Source organism: Ixodes scapularis, unplaced genomic scaffold (assembly GCF_016920785.2).
Source record: "Ixodes scapularis isolate PalLabHiFi unplaced genomic scaffold, ASM1692078v2 PGA_scaffold11__112_contigs__length_91849675, whole genome shotgun sequence".
NCBI lineage: Eukaryota > Metazoa > Arthropoda > Arachnida > Ixodida > Ixodidae > Ixodes > Ixodes scapularis.
The window spans coordinates 12,758,178-12,778,095 of NW_024609837.1; the positions used below are offsets into that span (position 1 = coordinate 12,758,178).

A 19,918-nucleotide genomic window follows, 5' to 3' on the forward strand; every position below is an offset into this window, starting at 1 on the left:
TAGTGTTTCGGCAAATCCGAGTCACCAATTAATGCGTAAGTATCGGAGTCAAGTCTGTGGAATTTACGTGCCAGCCCAACCGAGGGCACCCGATGCGCCTCCGCAAAGCATACCCACGGGCCGTACGTTCCCAGTGTGGGCTTTACCGTCGCCACGGTCTACGGGCTCTCCCAGCGGGTCGTTCCATGGGTGCAAACGAAGCAAAGACCCACCCCTGGGAGGGGTCGACCACGATGGCCCGTGGCTCCTCGAGGCCCTCCCGCAGCAGCACCCTGCGGAAGGCCCCGTCCAGCCGGGACACCTCGATGGTGTCCTTGCCCTTGTCGCACCAGTACAGGTTGCGCCCCACCCAGTCCACTGCCAGGCCGTCCGGGTTCTGGACCGTCGTCGAGTGCAGCACCTGCCGTGGCAACGAGGAGGGGAGGGACGGGGGGGGGGGGGGGGGGGCGTTTCAAGAGGAACCGGCGTGCCGACGCATCGGCGCGTTTTTAACAGCCTTGTCGGGGTCCCGAAACGAAGACAAACTATGTCGTATCCCGACGGCCGATCGTGTGAGGAAATCGGGTTAAAATCGACGGGCCGCGAACGGGGATGCGTTTCGAGCGTCATATTTTGCCCGTATAGCCTTCGGAATAAATGCTCGACGTTCGTAAATCACGAAACGAAAATCGAGTTCTGTTGGTGTGCGTCAATTTTTCCTAAAAGGGGTTCCGTCAATGCGCGCAGAGAGTAAACGAGGAACGACCGAAACGCCCTCGTCCATTTTTTGTCAGTTTCTTGTTCGGTATTTGCTTACAGCGGTTGCCATGTGCCGACGTGCTCGTCACAGACCTACTCTCGTTCCTTTTCCTCGACAACAAATGGTCGGTCCCGCCATTTTGCTAAACGAGGAGGGAAGGTCATCTCTTGACAATGAATAACATACTTTGATGGGCCTGCTGTAAACCGAACACCAAGGGGCCAAAGCCTCAAAAACAGCCAAGCAGAATAAAAAGTAGAGGTGTGCGAATATCAAAATCTTTCGAATCGAATCGAATAATAAAGGTTACGAATCGAATCGAATTGAATATTTTCGAATACGAATAGTAGTTCCAAATAAGGATATATTTGAAAACAAATAGTTTCTATTTGATGTGAATTAAACAAGAATGCTTAATAAAAAAACACAACTAGAATTTTTTTTCAACAAACGTTTATGAAAAGGTTACTTTTATTGCAATAAGAAAAATGTCCCACATGTGACTGTTAAAAAAAACAGATGAAGAAAGATTAGTCAGTAAAATACCATTCCTTGAGTGAGGTTAGAGAACGTAAATGAAAGTGCAAAAGTGAAGGCGGGTCGGCAAGCCACAACGCAGTCGGAGATCGCATCGCGAACGAAAGGAGGCACTTGAGCTTAAACGCAAGTACACAAGCGGTGGCGGGTCCGCAAGCCGCAATACGAAGTCGATGATTGCGTCTCTACTTTGTGCGATCTCTTTTTACGCTCGTGAACGCAACCACGCGAACGCAAACGGAAGTACACAAGCGGAGGCGGGTCGACAGGCCACAGCAGAATTTCAGATTGCGCGATCGCGCTGTGCAACCGCACTGACTATGCACCATCTCTTTCCGTGTGCAATAGTTCTGTCCATAGAGGGCGCCACAAAGATGCAATAAATTAATATGTTGTTTGTTTGTTTTTTTGGCGGGGGGGAGGAAGTCTCACTTTTATCATTGAAAACGGGTAGAAATAAATAACAAAAGGAATACTGGCAAACTGATAAACCGGAAAATCAAGCGGAAAATAACACAAGCCAGATATCACCGATAGCCGAGGTGAGCCATAAATCCATATCCGAATCCATAGCACCTTGGCTACTGTAGTCACTGTAGGTACGAAATCACGAATATATGGTTGTGCTACATTAAAAATGAATGTGGACAGGAACGTATACAAGACGTCTCGGGCGGACGCCCGAAACGTCGCGACGTCCGTCGCGACCATGCATGTGCCGTTGCAAACCGTAGTCCTTCATCCTATCTATCGCAGTGTTTGCACCATGACCACTTAGCCCACTCTGCAATCCGGACATCACGGCAAGCAAAGGACAGATCGCCCTACCGCGTGCAAATAACTTTCCAATCCTTCCTACAAAAAGAAAAAAAAAGATACTTAGGTTGGTTGTGTAGGTTTGCCAAGCTCGAAACCATACTGCGCAGTCCAAAAACAAAACAGAGAACTCGACCGCAAGTTGACACTAATCATTGAGTTCCGCATTATTCGTAGTTTTCGAAGTATTCGAACAACTCGAATAGTTCGAACAGCGAAAGGGCGAAGCGAATCGAATCGAATAGCAAGCATTATTCGCGAAGTATTCGAAGTTTCGAATATTCGCACACCCCTAATAAAAAGCAAAAACGACACTGCGGCTGGTAGCTGCTTCGACTTCTTAAAAGTCCGTGGGACATAGCTGGTGCCATCTGGACGAGATAACTGCACGCGATAGAGCAATCAGGAAGAGATGGTCGCAGCCCAACAAGGACCCCCCCCGACTCTGCGCACGTTCGGCCGCACAGAGGTGGCAACCCACCTGGTGTTCCTGAGACCCGTTGAGGCACATGCGCTTGATGGAGCTGCCTACGGCGGTGACCTCAGACCAGTAGATGCAGTTGTCCACGGAGTCAAAGTCCAGGGCCACCGAGTTAGTCAGGTTCTGTGCCAGGATGTCCGAGCTCATCCGGTGCAGGTCCACCTGGCGGATGTAGTAGCGGTTCGACAGCAGCAGCGACGCCTTGACAGCTGCAGGGAGGGAGGACGCTTATCAAGACAATTCTCCCGGATGTCTTTGGGTGTAACGTGTTTTGTCGCGCCCGTTTTAATCGGTAATACTGTCAAGACCGGTTATAACGAGGTCGGTTATAACAAAATAGCGGCTAAAGCGAAGCGATGACTATTTCCCATTCCCTTTTGCACTTCGTTAACCTAAGTCAGTTATAACGAAATAGCGGATATAGCAAAGTGATTTCCGATTCCTGTTGACAGTCGACGCCGAGAATGTGCGAGTTATTTCCAAGTTTAATAAAACAAAAATGACAGAGCTGGCAGACCGTTTATTATCCAAAATATTGTATAAAAATATTGTATAACTAATGGCTATCATACTACTTAATTGTTTCGGTTAAATTACATCTGCGATACTAAAAAATCACTAAATTCCACTAAATCCACAGCCCGTTTTTGTTGTCACGCAAAGTGGGATTTTCATGCGGACAACTTTTCGGCGCGACAATTTCAAAAAGAAAGCCATTTTTTGTTTGAAAACTAAACAAACTGATTTTAAGTGCAATCAAATTTATTTCTGAGCATGCATACTCTCTCACAAATATATAACGGTACCTTTCCACTTCCCGACGAAGCCCTACGGCATTCATTTATTTTTTTTCGGGGCGGGGATGGAGAGTAGAACTTATTTTGTGACATACCGAGCCACCATGTTTCCACCCTGTAGAGGAGGCTATTGTAGAGGAACTATAATAAGTAATAACCAAAACACTGGCATACGCGCGTCAACTATAAAAAAAGAATGTCAGCCAAGTCTACGTTACTAACGTACCCATATTTGCCTGTTCCACCTCTTCACTACACTGTTTCGCCACATCCGATGCCTTCAGCTTTTTTCATTGGTCCTTACCATCGTTCGACGGAAATAGCGATTCATCGGATGAACGGTTTACAGTGAAGAAGGTTCATCATTTGCGAAGCAGACACGAGATAGGACGTCCATGGCCAACATAAAGCTGGGTCCGTCTCATTTCGTGCTGTCCGACCGGAGAAACAAAGCCAAAGGCAGCGTGATTGGTCGGCTGAGTGAAACGGTTGGACCCCTCGAAGCGACTGGCTGGGAGACCCCACCCCCTGGGAGGACTCACGGGAGTTGGCCTTGCACGTGCGTCCCCCGTCGACGGAGAAGTAGCCGTCGGCGCAGCTGCAGGCAAACGAGCCGTATGTGTTGCGGCAGAAGTGTGTGCATGGGTACTGCGTGGCACACTCATCCACGTCTGCAAGAAACATAAGGCAAAATAACTTTCAGACTAAGGTTAAAGTTTTATTGGGGTTGCAAAATTATTTGAATAGTAATTTAGAATAATACGCTGTTTGCTTTGAGATAAACCATGATATTCATAATTTTCCAAGTTTTCATCTCAGCTGGCTAGCCCCACTGAGCACACTTGTTACCGAGCACTAATGCATTGCGGAAAAGCAATGCTTGCAGAAGCGGGTTTTACGGGTGTTGCTTCTCTGCAGTGCACTGGTGTTTTGTAAGAGGTGCGCTCAACGGGGCTAACCTAGGGTCCCTAAAATAAGGGTACGTGCAACTCAAAACATAGAGCGATCCGTCATGAAGAAGGAGAGTAGAAGGAAGCGAGGAAACAACATAAAACAACAAAAAAAGAGCTGCTTTTATGGCGCATCTGCACCTGCGCAACACCAACAAGGCAAACTCTTAACAAATGTACTGCGTGCTATAAAAAAGAAAAAGATTGTCGTTGGCTTGTTGAAGTCGTCGAAGTATGGAAGTCATCGATCTCGTCGTGTTGTAAGCCTGAGTGCAAGTTGAGAAGATGAGGGCGGTGCTAGAACTATCATTGTTTGCCATTTTGGCGACAGCTGCATGGAACGATGGTTCGAGAAGGGCAGCGAAAAAGTCTAGAAACTGGCGGACATCGTGGTGCCTGGTCTTCCAGTACAAATTTCGGATTGCACTCATTTTCGACGCAATAAAGCAATGTCTCAAAGGTAACAAGAATGATGTTTTCTGTGCAGCAACAGTCTGGGGCATCATCTTTCAAGCAACGTAGGATGATGATTTTGGGGATTAATGGCACAAGAGCTACAAGGCCATCTGCACCATAGTAAATTAACAATCAATATACTTTGGGAAGTGTTTCACAAAAGTGCAACCTGAAGCTTGGTAAAACTATAGTTTGTGTAAAAGGCCAATGCTAGTAAGAAATTCCGTTACTCAGCTAAAAGGGATTACAGGATTCTCCCCCTGCAGGAGAGCCGGATTAGATAGGATCTGTTAACGAAAAAAACTCCGTAAAATGAGCAGTTTGGCTCTAGACCGGGACAGGACCGCAAGATATGTAAAATAGTAAAAGTATCACCACACTGACCGCAAAGCAGCGAATCTTACCCCCAAAAGCAGGTACTTATGAGCGATAAAAGAACACCAGATTTTCAGATGGCACAAGGTTTCATAAAGACGACTCTTGCTTGAAGAGCTTTAGCAGGCCCCAAAGAACAGGCTTGGTAACATGGAGCCTGTCATTACACTCCATGTCATATTCCAGTTGCCTACAACGAAGAAATGATGACTTTACTGAACGCTTAATATCCTGATATGGTACAAAAGAACACGATTGGAGAAGGTTCCCGCAGACCCTGCAAGCTGTTGGCCTTCTTGTTGCCTTCTATGCCAACCCAACAAAATTTATGCTTTGACCAACGCGTACAGCAGAGTTGAGTTCACACTGAATTTGTTGTACAAGCATATTTTTTAGTATCTCTAAGAGAGCAAACTGCAGCAATCACACTCTGAGAGTCAACAAACAGAACTGCCCTCTTTATTTTCTTATGGATAATGCAGTCAATCGCCATTGATACTTCATGAATGTCAATTCAAATGATTAATCGCAATCATATTAAGTCCCTTAAAGTTAGAGAAGTGTTCTTAATACACAGTGCAGTCAACAAAAGCTGAAGTCTTAGTGCAAATGCGGGAATTCACTAAACTAGTATGCTAAGGAAACGAATACTGCAGATCGTGACTGCAGCAGAGTCGTATTTCACGATGCAATGTACAAGCGGAAACAACTCGCGTAGAATCGCAATCGCGCACGCAGATCATTGACAAAAACGTTAGATTCCATTACAAACTTTATGTCACGGGAACGGCTACCGCACATTGAGGACGCAGCGGATTTGCATTTCACGATGCAACATACACGCGGAAATGACTCGTGTGTTATGGGAGCCGATATTGTGTGCGCAGATCGCAGACAAAAGCGCGGGAACTTGCTATGAACTTGCGTGTCAGACGTGCCAGCAGAGCAAACTGCGTATAGTTGATGCGATTCCCAACAAGCATCGCATGACGCCCGATGGGAATAAGGGGAGTGGACAATGTTTCGTAATTTTTATCTTGGAGATATTTGGACAGAAAAAACATTCAGCCTTTCCACTCTTGTGAAGAAGGAAGACCAGAGGAGCTGTACTCGATACACTGTGTGCTTCTTCTTCGTCGTCGTCCGTTTTTCGCGCTATTTCCTACGATAAATTCCCACTAACGCGCCCACTTATCCATTCTTCTATTATAGCTGGAAAGGTTGCCGCCATCTATGAGCGACGGCGGAAACCATACTGGTTGTGTGCTTGCCGCCGTCGCTTATAGATGGCGGTAGCTGTCCAGGTAGGTTTGTGTGGACATACACGGACACGATCCTGGGGAACCTAGTCCTTAACAGCTCCGCTGTAAAAACAGGATGGGCATCCTCTCGCAACTTTACGGTACCAGTAAAGAAAAAGGCCCCAAGTTGGATAAAACATGATGTAACTTGACAAGCTAAGCATGGCTCTTCCGGTTTTCTTTTTCAGCACTGTGCTTTAAAAACCTTTCAGCCTTTCCACACTGGTGAAGAAGGAAGACCAGCGAAGCTCTACTTTGGTGGGATAACCTCAAGGACAACGCCTAGAGGACAACGTCTAGGACGACCTCAAGGACGACTTCTAGGACAACCTCAAGGACAACGCCTAGAGGACGACGCCTAGGACGGCCTCAGGGACGACCTCAAGGACGACGCCTAAAACGACCTCAGGGTGACTGACGTCTAGGACGACCTCAAGGATGACTTCTAGGACGACCTCGAGGACAATGTCTAGGTCGACCTCAAGGACCGCCTTAAGGACAACTTCTAGGATGACCTCGGTGACAACGCCTAGAGGACGCCTAGGATGACCTCAGGGACGACGTCTAGGACGACCTCAAGGACGACGCCTAGGATGACCTCAAGGACGACTTCTAGGACGACCTCGATGACAACGTCTAGGTCGGCCTCAAGGACGACTTCTAGGATGATCTCGAGGACGACATCTAGGACGACCTCAAGGATGATTTCTAGGACAACCTCGAGGACGACCGCCATGTATGAGTGACGGCGGAAACCAAAGGTTGGCAGGTTGTTGCTGTCGCTCAAAGATGGCGTTAGCTGTCTAGAGTTTTGTGTCAACGTTTATTTGATGACGAACACGGAACTGGGGAAACTAACCCTTAACAGCTCCGCTGTAAAAACCAGGAGTCAAACTATAATTATAATCAAACAAAGGCTGACCAACGACAGTGAGATAAAGCTTTTGAGGACGTTGAGCCAACCGAGACGTCCAGAAAAGATGGCGTTCTCCAAGCACGCCAATGCAACGCAGCAAACCTTGACACGCGTGCACTGGTGCAAAGCGGTAAAGCTCGACGCCAAAGCGGCGGTGCATAACAGTGAAACTGGGCGCGAGAAGTTGAAGAATTCTGCAGATATTATTAGTAATTTTCGAATATTCGAAGAACTAGAGTGTGTACCGAATTAAATCGAAGAGCGAGCACCCTTTATGAACTATCCATGGTTTCGAATCTTTGCTAAGTTCTACCAAGAGCCCTGCCACTTGCTCGATCCTTCCCCAAGAAAACTTTGAGCAACAGGTAAGCAGGCAACTGTGAGACTCGCCTTCGCAGATGCGGCCCTCGTTCTTGGGCTTGAAGCCGGGATGGCAGCTGCAGTTGTATCCGATGGGGAGATCTTCGCAGACCTGCCAGCAGGCGTGGGTCGAGAGCTCGCATTCGTTGATGTCTGGGAAGGAAAGAGGCACAACAGTTCCTTTTTCTTAGCACAGAAAGTGTTTTGTCAACCGAATTCCACAAAAAAAAAAAAAAAAAAAAACACACATTCTAGCGTAAGGCTTTAAGCATACAATCTCAGTGTGACTTCAAGGTGAAGCAAAGCTTAAAATTAGACGTTTGCACACGCCTCAGATTACGGCCGCCATTGCTGACCTTCTCTTGTCTTACCGAGATACCAAGCCAGTGAAGCGGGCTTTGACGAGCCTCCACAAAAGCCTGTGCTGGGAAGGACACAGTCCAATCTAAAATGGCAATGAGCTCTTCTGCTGTGGTAATGACAGAGCGAAGTGATCAAAGTAAGAGGAAACAAAAAAAACTGTCGGTAATGGCGGTGCCCATGCACAGCTGCTGCAAAGCGACTCTATATAAAGTATTAGGGATGTGCGAATATTCCAATTGTAGTTTCGAATAATACACAATTCAATATTTGCTTCGAGGCGAACTGCGATGTTCACAATTTCCAAATATCTACGGAGCTTGAGGGCGTTGCTTTCCTGCAGTCCACACAGGTGCTGGATGAGAAGCGCGCTTAACGAGGCTAACCTGCCGCGATTATGCGAGAATATAGACGATTGCGAGCACGGTGCCCCAATTGATGCCCCATGTGTGGAATGCGTGCAGGTTACGCATAATCGTAGCTTTGGAAAGCTGGCAACGCACGGGCTTGTCCGCACGAGCAGACATGGCAAAGGCCAGTCGCCTTGCTTCCAATCGTCTATACGTCGGGCAGCGGAGTCTTGACAACTTGTGTTCATCGTTCGTGCTTGTTTCACGGCGACAGCTGTTACGGGCGCTTTCCACCACCGGAAGTGCCACCCGTTGCCATACGGCGTCTGCCGTCGACATTGCCAAATGCTCGAAAAAGATCGCCCCCCGCCATGTTCTCGAAATTTAATCCAAGTCCGCCACGCACGAAGCGGGTGCGTTGCCGCAGAGCCAAGTCACAGCCTTGGAGATCTGTTCTGTCGTCATTTGATAAGCACGCACGTGCGTGCGGGTCTCGCACAGCACCCGCCAAATAGCCACGATTGCTGCTACGTTGCAATAAAAAATTATTTATTATTCTTAATAAATTCTAAATTTACGCGTAAAAATGAAAAGGTTGGGCTAGGTGGCGCAAGCCGCCACTCGAATGAAAGGGTTCAGCTGTACCCATCCGTCCAATGCTACCTAGAAGACAAGGCCTGCTTTAGGTCATTGTTAGTAGATCTCTGATCAATCCCAGGCGGCAAACGCGCTCAAGCCCGATGAGACGATGATGTAAAGTGGCAGACGCGAGCATCTTGGCATCATACTTGTCGTGAGGCTGAAAGACGCACTGGCGGCGACCGGTCTCGCCATCTGTCGCAGGTGGAACAGTGAAGTGCGTGCTTGTGAGAACGAAGCCAAGCGTCTATGCCATCAAGACCCCACCGTGCTTGAACGCGACGCCTAACGACTTCGCCTCGATGTCCATCACTGGGACTGTGAATTCATACGGGACTGTTCATTATTTTTTTTTTCTCAGATATGAAATTGAAGAAAGAATATTTGCATATAGCGAGCAGATTTAGAAATCCCCTCGATAAGGATGGCTGCGTCAAATTTGTCGTTTACGTGCTGTGGTTTACAAATATGGTTATATTAAAATTAACCGAGCTTAGGAGCAGACAGTGGAAGCTCGGGAACGACCTTCACGAGTTTGGATCGCTTTACGTTTAAGCATGGTGCAGTAGTGAAAGGCCCGGACAAACTATTCGATATTCGATTAAAAAATATCTGACTCAAACAACTGTTCACAGACGACTATAAAGTCGTCTGTGTTTAAAACAAATTTAAGCAAAACAACCTGACGGGAGTCATACCCACAAGCAAAAGATTCCTAGCCGAATATTGCACCAACTGAGAGTTAAGCAGCGCAGGCGTTCGGAAAGCAACTGCAGAAAGAGCAGGTACAGCTGCAACGGAAAAAGAGTAGCACAAGTGACCGACGACCGGAGCGGCAAAATCGCGACACGCGGCGCTATTGTTCCCGAGCGCGCCGATAGCGAGAGTGCCAGTCACGTTCCATGTCTCAACGGGGGGCTGGCTGGCAAAAGACAGCCCATCCTAAAGCCCTCATTTAACAGCTATCTTATCTCTCAATTTTCTGCCGGCCACCCCCGCGTTGGAAATGCAAGGTGACTGGCACTCTCGCTATCGGCACGCTTGGGAACAGGAGCGCCGCGTGTCGCGATTTTTCCGCTCCGGTCATCGGTCGCTTGTGCTACTCTTTTTCCGTTGGAGCTGTACATGAGGTACAGCTGCACGGAGCACAGCCGTGTGAAAAAGCAAGCTTTACGTCCCGTCCTGTGGAATATCCTCATGCAAGCCTGATTATGCTAACGAAGACTGGGGAGCACGGGAAGGGTAGAGCGCACGTTCGAGTGGGACGGACCTGTACTTGGGGTCAACTTTCTGTGGCAATGCAGCCGAGGTTACAGAGTCGAAGCACACCATTTCAATGCGCGACCGAATATAGTCCAACCATTATGATTCACCATTAAAGAACATAAAATTGTTCTTTTTAGGTTTGGTTTTACGATGGAACAATAATATTAGTCAGGATATGCCAACCTTATAGCCTTTCTTTTTTCGTTTTTTCAGGTTTTCTTGGTTTAAGCTTGCTGCAGGTTTTCTAATTACTTCCAGAACAAACACGGCGTCTTTCTTGTGGGCATCATCCATACCTTCCGTGAGCAATTGAGCCAGCGCAGTACGTCTGCTAGCCTGTTGTATTTAATGTATGGCACTCAGTAGAGTGATGCATGACCACATGCCCGTATGAGGCTCGTCCAGATCGAAAGGAGCAGGGGTGAAGATTGATCCCGGGATCCCCAGGTTCTGCAGTGGAAGCGTTCCGAGCTGTGCTGCACCATTGGACCCCCTAGAGTCGGAGGTAACCGAACCTGATCCAAATGAAATTTGACTTCGAGCTGTGGTGTAACGATTTTTCGGCACCGGAAGAATGTATGTATCAATGACCTCAAAACTGTAGCACTAACGAGATTCCCGGCATTTTTTAGATCAATGCAACACATCTGCGTCGGTTGCGAGACAAATAGAATTCGACGAGATCGACTGTGGCATAATTTACCTCGCAAGTCGGTTCAGGCACCTCGATCCGAGCGTCCCCTCATGTTTAGAAACGGGTGAAACGTAGAGAAAGAGATGCGGGTACACCTGCCTGCTCGGCGACCACAGTTCAATACGCCCGACCGCAAACCGCCTACTGTATACTAAGTGCGTGCCTGCTACGCCCAAACTGAAAGCGGAAAAGACCGAACTACTTGGCACAATAACACTGAGCCGTCAGCTCTGCCCCACTAGCTTGCTCTTCACTGCCAGGAAAAGTTGATGCCGAGTATAGCGCAAAGCATACACATCCCGTATGATTCCCTGGGCACATTGTGTGCTCCCCGGTCAGCACGATGGAGTGAACAACAGCAGTTGCTCAGCTGTGGTCACCCATGGCACCGCGAGTTGACTGCGGGCCAACAACGAGACGGAGACCATAGCCATCGAGGACTCGGCACCGGAGGCACGAGCAAGGACACTCACTGCATCGGTTCTCGTCCGAGAAGTCCCCGCAGTCATTCTCCCCGTTGCACAGGAGGCTCTCGTTGACGCAGATCTTGTTGGCGCACTTGAAGTGCCCCTCGGGACAGCCAGATACCTTGGGGTCCGCTTCGTCTGAAGAGAATAAAAAACACGCACAAACCCACTCTAGAACTTATCTTTATTAAAGAGGGCAGCAAGTTTATGGCGTCGGCTGTGCCGAGCCTGTTGTACTGCGCAGGCGTCCTGTTGCTGACAAGGAGTGTACTCTTTCATTGCAGGCGGCTTTGGCACCAGGAGAGGGGCGAGTAGGGCAGCGACACCCTTGCCCTCTCAACGACAATAGCTGCGGTTGAGGCGCAGCGTGTTGGGCCGAGCGCGGTAGCGCCGGGGGTCGTGCATCGCACTCATCTCCGCCTGTTCTTTCTTGCCTTTGGTTGCCTGTACAGTCGGCACTCTGAGACTTCGCGTGCAAGAATGGGGTGGCGGAAGCGTACGCCGGAGCAAGCGGAGGCTGCTCGGAGGCATAACCGCGCCTGTGAAAAAGAATGCTGTCTTTATCTGGGCACCGACGGCCTCAACTTGGGTGTTAGGATGGAATGCATTAGACACCAACATCGCACCGAGCATAAACATGAAACGGCATGTAGAAGAGAATGTTACCGAGCGAAGAATGGACATGCTGGTGCAACCGAGCAATTTCTCTGGCACGTGCGCGAGAACATGTTTGGTGCTAACTGTTCTGTGAGCGATCGGTTGTGATTTTTGCGAGATGCATCGCGATGCGACATCGCCGTAATTTCGAGTCAATCACGACGCAAAGTCGTCAAAACAGTGCACCGGCCGACGCTGTTCATTCGCATTACGGCGCGTGATCGTCTGCAGAATGTTTTCGGCATCTACTCGATGTTAAGTGACTAGTTGACCGATCAATTTAATTAACTGTATTATTGAGAGTGGGTAAGCCAGATGCGGCAATAAATACGCGAGCACGTCGAAACCGAGATCGTAACCTTGCCAACTTTGTTCAGGGCTTTTGTGATCCGACAGAAAAGATAGCCCCAATTAAGACCCTACGGACACACAAAACCCAGAGAACGTTCTGCCCGAGACTTGTAATCCTCCCCATATTCTCGATGGTTGAAACATTGCACTTAGTATCGCAGTGTGCGGATGACTTTTGCGCTAAAACGTCGTCACTGCCGTATCGTTCGCTCGGGTCGATCGCAACAATTGGCCGTTTGCCTACAGAAAGGCCCTGCCTGCGGCCTCGCGTTGAAACCGAGCGAGGCAAGAGACGGCAAAGCTCGACTCACGGCAGACGTCGGACCGCTCGTCGGAGCCGTCGCGGCAGTCCTCCCACCCGTTGCAGAGGGCGTGCCTCGATATGCAGCGCCCGTTCCCGCACGTGAACTGGTCCTCCCTGCAGCGCCGCTTCTCTGCGAGGCAAGCCACACTGGCAGCTCAAACGGGGCACGTCGAGAGTGTGGCGGGTCGGGGGAAACGGCAAGTTATGCAATGCCTTTCTTAAGAGGCCCTTAAAAAATTAAATGAAAAATGAAATGAAAAGGCGGTCAAAGCTGGCAGGGACAGCCTGCAAATGCCCCTTCCCCTCGAGAATGGTAGTGGACGTTCTGCTTGGGACTTTCAGCACAATATTCACTGCCACTCCAGAGCCATCCCTGCTTTTCTGCCTTTCCAGACTGTATGGTGAGCTCATTTCATCCAAAACTGAGCAACGTCAGAACTTTCAAAAGACTTTTCAAAAATGCGGTGTGAGCCGTTACGTGTGAGGTTTTGCAGTGGATCTTCGTGCGTGTTCTCCGTCTTAGATCGTCTCTCCGGGTCCTGCTCTAGAACATCTCCGCACACATAACGTGAAGAGGTACGGAGTAGCCACACTATATATCCGACCTTGAGACTGTTTGACGGTGGATGGGTTCGAGCTACGACAGAAACGGTAGTGAGGAAGCTCGTTCGGCACCACGACAAACACGGAGCGCGCCAATGCCACGGTCTTCTAGCCCGGCGTCGCTTCCGAACCCTCCGGGAGAAGGGAGTGCCTGTACCGCAGGTGCTGGGCTCGTCCGACCCGTCCTCGCAGTCCTGGTCTCCGTCGCAGTAGTAGCTCTCCTGGATGCACACCTGGTTGAGGCAGCGGAACTCGCTCGGCTTGCAGGTACGCACAGCTGCACAGTCCAAACCCACAAACCCCCCAATCAAACTTCCCTCGGCGAGCTCGGGAAAAAAAAATTCAGCCCGTCTCAATCGTATTTGATAAATAAAAATAGTTTTATTGGTCGACCCCAATATTCGGAGAAGTAGGAGGAGAGGAACATGGTACAAATGTATAGGGTGTTTGCTTTTAATTTGAACAAATCTACACGAAAAGAGATATGAATGGTAGATTGATGCGGTCTGCACAGGCGAGTTCCACGTCCAGGGGGACAAAATAGAGGCAGCTGATCGTCATGCGACATCATGGTGTCGAGCGGGGTCGTGCAATGCCATAATTCGGCAGTTGTCTCGCGGAGATGAGCGCGTCAACGCACGTGCATTAATAATGAAAGCATCTGTTTCCCGAAAAAAAAACCTGTGCGGCGGCAAGACTCACGGCACTTGAGGTCGAGGTGTTCGTCCGAGCCGTCGGAGCAGTCTCCCGCGCCGTCGCACATCCAGGCCTTGGGGATGCACTGCCCCGTGCTGTTGCACTTGAATTCGTTCTCCCCGCATGGGCGCACCCCTGCACGTGCGAAGTAGTCAGGGCGTCAGCCAAGAGCCCGGAGCGTGTCTTCCACCGGTGCGTCTGCCATCCCACCCCACCCTTAAGCTGGAAGTGGTCCAAAAGCAGCCACAGATTGCACCATGGGGACATCGGACGTCGCGATCCCGGTGGTTGATGGTGAAAATGCTGGCAAAAAGCGCCAACGGACGCAAGGGCCAAATGCAGCCACGCAATTCTCAAGACACTGACTGACTATCCATTTGAAAGCATTTCAAGTTCAAGCTTCATTGATGGAAATCATCATGCTGACAAGGACCAGGCAGCACAGAATGGGGGCACTTATCTATTTTAGAGCGCAGCTCTTAGGCGCCCGTTTCCGGCTTGAGCGGCAATGGCGTCGCCGTGGCCATAACTGCGCGGTGCATCGTGGGTAAATTTCCCCGCTAATTTAGGTCCCATCTCCCATGACGCATTGCGTTCTTCGATAGCTGAGCGTAGAGAAATCGCAGGAATCGGTCCTTTGGAACGAAAAATATAGCCATCCGTTCAAAATTGAAGCGTGCGATTGTCCTTAAAGACCGACGACTTGAGATTCTGCAAGGCAGAAGATCCTCCTCACCGTGGGGGAGAACGAAACAGGCAACGGAAGCAAGGAAGCGAGGGAAAAGTGGAAAGAATGAACTGGTCCTTGGTCTTTAAAAAGACACTGCAAGGAAAAAAGTTTCTTTTTTTAAAGGGCACGGATGGGACACATATTTTTTTAAATAATTTTTCCACAAAAAAAAACTTAATTTTTTTTCACAATATTTACGTTGTGATGCAATTTTGGTGGAGGTCATGGCCCATTCTAAGCGCCGCCAACAAATCAGTGGCCCCGCCCATTACTACTGAACTGGCTTAGCTGCTCGACCGAACAGGCTAAGAAGTGTAGTGTCTTCCTTTCGCGACACCTGGTGTGTCTAGTCTGGAAGTCTAACACCACCTGCTAGTCGTGCGAGCAGACGCGCGGCAGCCTCCGGCATCGTCTGCTCTTTCACCGCACTCTATCGTTATATGCAATGCACCTGAGACTTAGACACGAAAGCTGCATGGTTTTTAGAGGGTTTAGATCTATCGTAACGTCTCTGGATATTCCTCGAGAGCGTTTGGAGAAGAAAATCTGAAAGTATCCTACTCACGGCAGGCAGGAGGTTCGTCGGAGCTGTCGGAGCAGTCCGGGTGTCCGTCGCACCGGCTGAGCAGGCTGATGCACTCTCCGTCCTTGCACTGGAACTGGTCCCGGGCACACTTGTACTCTGCCATGCACAAGAATTCAGGCTCATTAATCCCTCCTTTTCACCTCTCGGACAGCCAACAAAACTGAGAAGCTTGAATCCAATAACACCGTGTCATAGTCAGAATTTGCGGTGCAGGTAAAATGTCACCAAATTCCAGCTTCGTTTATAAAATACACACCAGGTGCACGCTTTTATCTTCGACCAAAAAAAGCAATCATAGTTGAGCCGTGTGACAAGCTTGTTCTCGCAACTTTCGGCTTGATTTATGAGGGGGTGCTTTCCCTCCTTGTTTGGAGGGGATTGTTTGTGAACGTGAGCGGACTCGGTTGTGGTGTCTTCCCGTTTACAAACTGCAAAAATAAACACTAAGTCGCAAGTGGGCAGACGTCCATAACACACGTCTCTCTCGTTTATGTTTTTTGCACTCTCACTTTTACAACGAATTCATACTGACCGGCCCGGCTTTCCGCACTTCTTCGGATAACTGCTCGTACGCACCGAGACATTTCTGTCACGAATGCAATTTATTGTTGCATCAATTTACCGAGGCGCACAGCCGCTTCGTGACACCAAAACGTTGTATAAAAGCGAGAAATTAATTCTAAGCTTGGACGTGCATATGAAAGCGACAGACCGAGCTCGACGGAAGTGAGCCACCCACCGCAGTCGAGCTCGTCGGAGCTGAGCGTTCCGTTCTGGCCGTCCTCGCAGTCCATGTCCCGGTCGCAGCGCCACGAGTCGGGGATGCAGAGTCCATTGAGGCAACGGAACGACATGGCGGGGCAGGACACCTGGGGAGTCGCTGCAACACAAGCGCACCAACGACGGCTTACCTCGACGGACGCAGGACGTGCCGTGCGGCCGCGTCGACCCGCCTGAACTCACTGGTCTGGCAGTTTTCCTCGTCCGAGAAGTCCCAGCAGTCGTTCTGGCCGTCGCAGATCCAGCCGGGGTGGATGCAAGCCGTGGTCCTCTTGCAGTTCACCAGGTGCAGGTTGGGCTGCCAGGTCATGGGGTGCCTCGAGCAGTCGGGCTTTGCTGAAACGCGTGCCGCGTAGCCGTCAGACACCGCTCTACTGTCAGGAGGGCGCATGCCCGTTCCGACACGTCCAGTTACCTCCTTCGCGGCAACCGACGGATTCGTGTGGGCAAGTAGAGCTGACCGAGAAAATACAACGCTATTGGCAAAGAGATCGCAGAGTTGCGCCTCTAGTGGCTAAATTGAGAATTACACCGATGGGGACTACAACAACATAAATGATTCGTTTTGACGTGGCGCTCGGCAGATGTGGTTGAACGTTGCGTCAATGTTCGGCTGGGGCTCTTGATCAGTTGGTGAAGCCGGACATGGTACTCGTGGATTTTTTCATTTCGTCTTCGTCGACTCAGATTGGGAAAAAAATGGGGCACTTTACGTGCCTAATTTTCGCCCCACACGCTATCGGGAAAGACGAAGTAGAGAATCTATGTGCTTTATGTTCGTAAACATGGAGCTCTGGGGAAAACAAGCTGGACACATAGCACCCCCTATAGTTCGATCATCTTGCCAATAGAAAATGACACAGCAGTAATAATATTCATTAGAAGGAACGTATGAATAATGTGAAACAAAGTTAAGATACCCTACCAATAATGGCACAGAAACTCGCAATGTCATAGAGCAAAGATTTTTCCCGAAAAGACTGCGCTCATCGCAGGGAACTTCTGATGTAGTACGGCAGGTGCCCTTGAAGGCAACAAGCAGCAGAAAGGTTGCAGTAATAGCAGACGCTTTTCTCGTGGGTCCGACTTGGGCGAAATTAAGTTTTCTAGCAAGACGCTGCCCGCCATTCAGGGTGGGAAGTGTGTTCCTTCGGAGAAGAAAGATTTCTAATCATTAACGTTTCTCCCAGGCTACATGTGCGAACCTGTCTTGGCAGAATTCGTGTCCGTCGTCCTTGTGAGCAAACGGATGCTTTTAAAAATATCCAGGGAGACACGATAAAGACGGGACGTAGCAAAAAAAATAAAACAAAGCATCCATACAATTGTTCTGCGAGTACTTCCTAATGGACCCTATTATAATCCATTTCTACAGAACTGTTACAATCATCGATTCTTTAAAAATATCCTCATCCTGTGGCATGAATAATATGAATTCTAAAGTGCTTCGTAGCACAAAACTGGCATGTGCCCTTTTCCTCCCCAGAATATTCCAACAATCGCTCGAGACAGAAGAGGAACCCGACAATTGGAGATTCGGCAGGGTCGTCCCGGTTCACAGAGGCAGTATTTAAAACATCCCCTCTCAATTATAGGCCCCTCACTTGTATATCTCTTCTAAAATTCTCAAGCTATCATCCCCAAACATCTTCATACCTTTCTCAATTCTAACAACTTCTTCTGCAACTCAGCATGGTTTTCGCAAGACCCTGTCTTGTGGGACCGAAATTGCCTACCTTACAACAATCTCTTTCACAACATGGACCGTGGTTATCCAGCTCAGGCAATGTTCCTCAGCCAAAGCCTTTGATAAGGTTCCACATAACCTTCCATTCTATAAATTATCCACATTAAAAGTTCAACCTCAGGTACTAGCATGGATTATTTCTTTTCTTTCGCATCGATCACAGTCTGTTTGCGTTAACAACACAACTTCCGCTTGCATTCTGGTTACATCTGGTGTCCCTCAGGGAACCATTTTTGGCTTGTGCTTTTCCTAATGTGCATGAACGATCTCCCACCTTCGTATTTTTTTTCTCTTTTCCTCTCTTTCCTGATGATTGTGCCATGTACAGGAAATAACAGCCAATGAGTCATTACTCTTCAGGGTATGGGTCTTACCTGTGCTAATGGATATAAGTATCTATTGGTCCACATTACTTCTGATCTCTCCTGGCCCATTCATATGAATACTACTATCATAGCTTGAGCACACAGCAGTTTAGGATGTTTGTGCCACACCTTTAAGTCTGCCTCTCCTGTCCTTCAACGTCTCCCCTATGTCGCCCTCGTCTGCCCAAAATTAGAAAATCCGGATTTTATTTAAAGTTCTCACCAATTCACTTTAGCAAATTTGAGTCGGTTCAGAACCGAGCTGTTCATTTAATCCTGTGTAATTACTCACGTTTCTCCAGAGTCTGCCACGAAGGCTGAACTTAACATCCATAATCTTTCTACTTTTCATAACATTTCCTGCCTTTCCTTTTTGCACAAACTTCAACACCACCCAACCTTCGGCCGGTCCCTCCTTCACCCGCCCATTTACGTTTCTCCAAGGTTCGATAATTCCCGCAAAATAGACCAAATGCAGCGCAATGGCCTACCTCTACTCTGCCCTTTTCGAAGCCACTGTGAGCAAAAACGACCGCCGGGAGAATATTGTCATCGTCGGAGACGGCACCTTGTTTCGGAGCGTCGTAAAAATCACCTTACGAGCACAGGAGTCGAGTTCTACTGCAGCTTGCCCCGCAGATATGAGTTTGATTTAAACTGCCACCACAATACCCCGCCAAAGGAAGCAGACAACGGTCTCTACATCTTGACGGCGCCAATGCGACGATTCTCAAGGATCGGACAACACGCCCGAGCTGCACTCCGTGCGTAGACCACGCTAGAGTGCAACACGCGAGGCTCAATCTCGTTGAGAGGACGTCGCGGGACGGGCCGAGAAGATGACGAGACAAGGACAAAGAGGGGGCGACGCTCACTGCAGTTGATCTCGTCGCTGGCGTCGGGGCACTCGGGCTCCATGTCGCAGACGAAGCTGGCGGGGATGCAGGGCCCCCGGGCGCACTTGAACTGGTCCTTCTTGCAGGTGCAGTTGAGCTCGTCGCTGAAGTCCCCGCACGTGTCCAGGCCGTCGCACACGCGCGACCTCGGCACGCAACGCCCGTTGTGGCATGAGTGGAAGCCCTCCCGGCACGTCCGAGTCGCTGCACGGAGCAGGGTCAACCGTCAAGACAACCTCGCACACGGGTCGGGAAGGCGTTTGTGGATGGGAACGGCCGTCTCCGTCCCCAGTCCAGAAATACGGACGGCTTTGCTCCACCGACTTTGACGACGAAAACGGTCGTCCCCATTCCTTTTTTAAAAGGTTAAAAAGCGCAACACAACAAGGACAATGAAGACACGAAGACGACAGGACGGGCGCCACCTGTCCTTTCGTCTTCGGGTTGAGAGCTACCTGTCCTTTGCTCTCAACCCTTTAATGAGGAGATACCGTATTTACTCGCAGAATGAACACACTTTTTTTTCCGAAAAATCGATGCAAAGTTAGGGGGGGCGTTCATTACGCGAAGTAAAATTTTTGCTTCCGTATTTACTCGCATAATGAACGGACCTTTTATTCTGAAAAATCGAAGTAACTTCTTATCTCTTTGTGCGCGGCACCCGAGACCCCGTAACCAAACTAAGCTGTGCAAAAAAAA

The 19,918-nt window shown here is 49.2% G+C and overlaps 1 protein-coding gene across 1 annotated transcript in view; it reads right to left on the reverse strand.

The window, feature by feature from the left end:
* Positions 1–19,918, reverse strand: part of LOC115332163 (prolow-density lipoprotein receptor-related protein 1) — a 138,756-nt gene that overhangs the window by 33,136 nt on the left and 85,702 nt on the right. Inside the window, exons 49-60 of the mRNA XM_029994515.3 lie at positions 19,199–19,423; positions 16,395–16,547; positions 16,171–16,311; positions 15,411–15,527; positions 14,122–14,250; positions 13,577–13,696; positions 12,824–12,946; positions 11,511–11,642; positions 7,759–7,881; positions 3,913–4,041; positions 2,574–2,782; positions 213–400 (exon numbers count right to left, since the gene is read on the reverse strand). Of these exons, the coding sequence (XP_029850375.2) occupies positions 213–400; positions 2,574–2,782; positions 3,913–4,041; positions 7,759–7,881; positions 11,511–11,642; positions 12,824–12,946; positions 13,577–13,696; positions 14,122–14,250; positions 15,411–15,527; positions 16,171–16,311; positions 16,395–16,547; positions 19,199–19,423 (1,789 nt within the window). The remainder of the gene's footprint in view (positions 1–212; positions 401–2,573; positions 2,783–3,912; positions 4,042–7,758; positions 7,882–11,510; positions 11,643–12,823; positions 12,947–13,576; positions 13,697–14,121; positions 14,251–15,410; positions 15,528–16,170; positions 16,312–16,394; positions 16,548–19,198; positions 19,424–19,918) is intronic.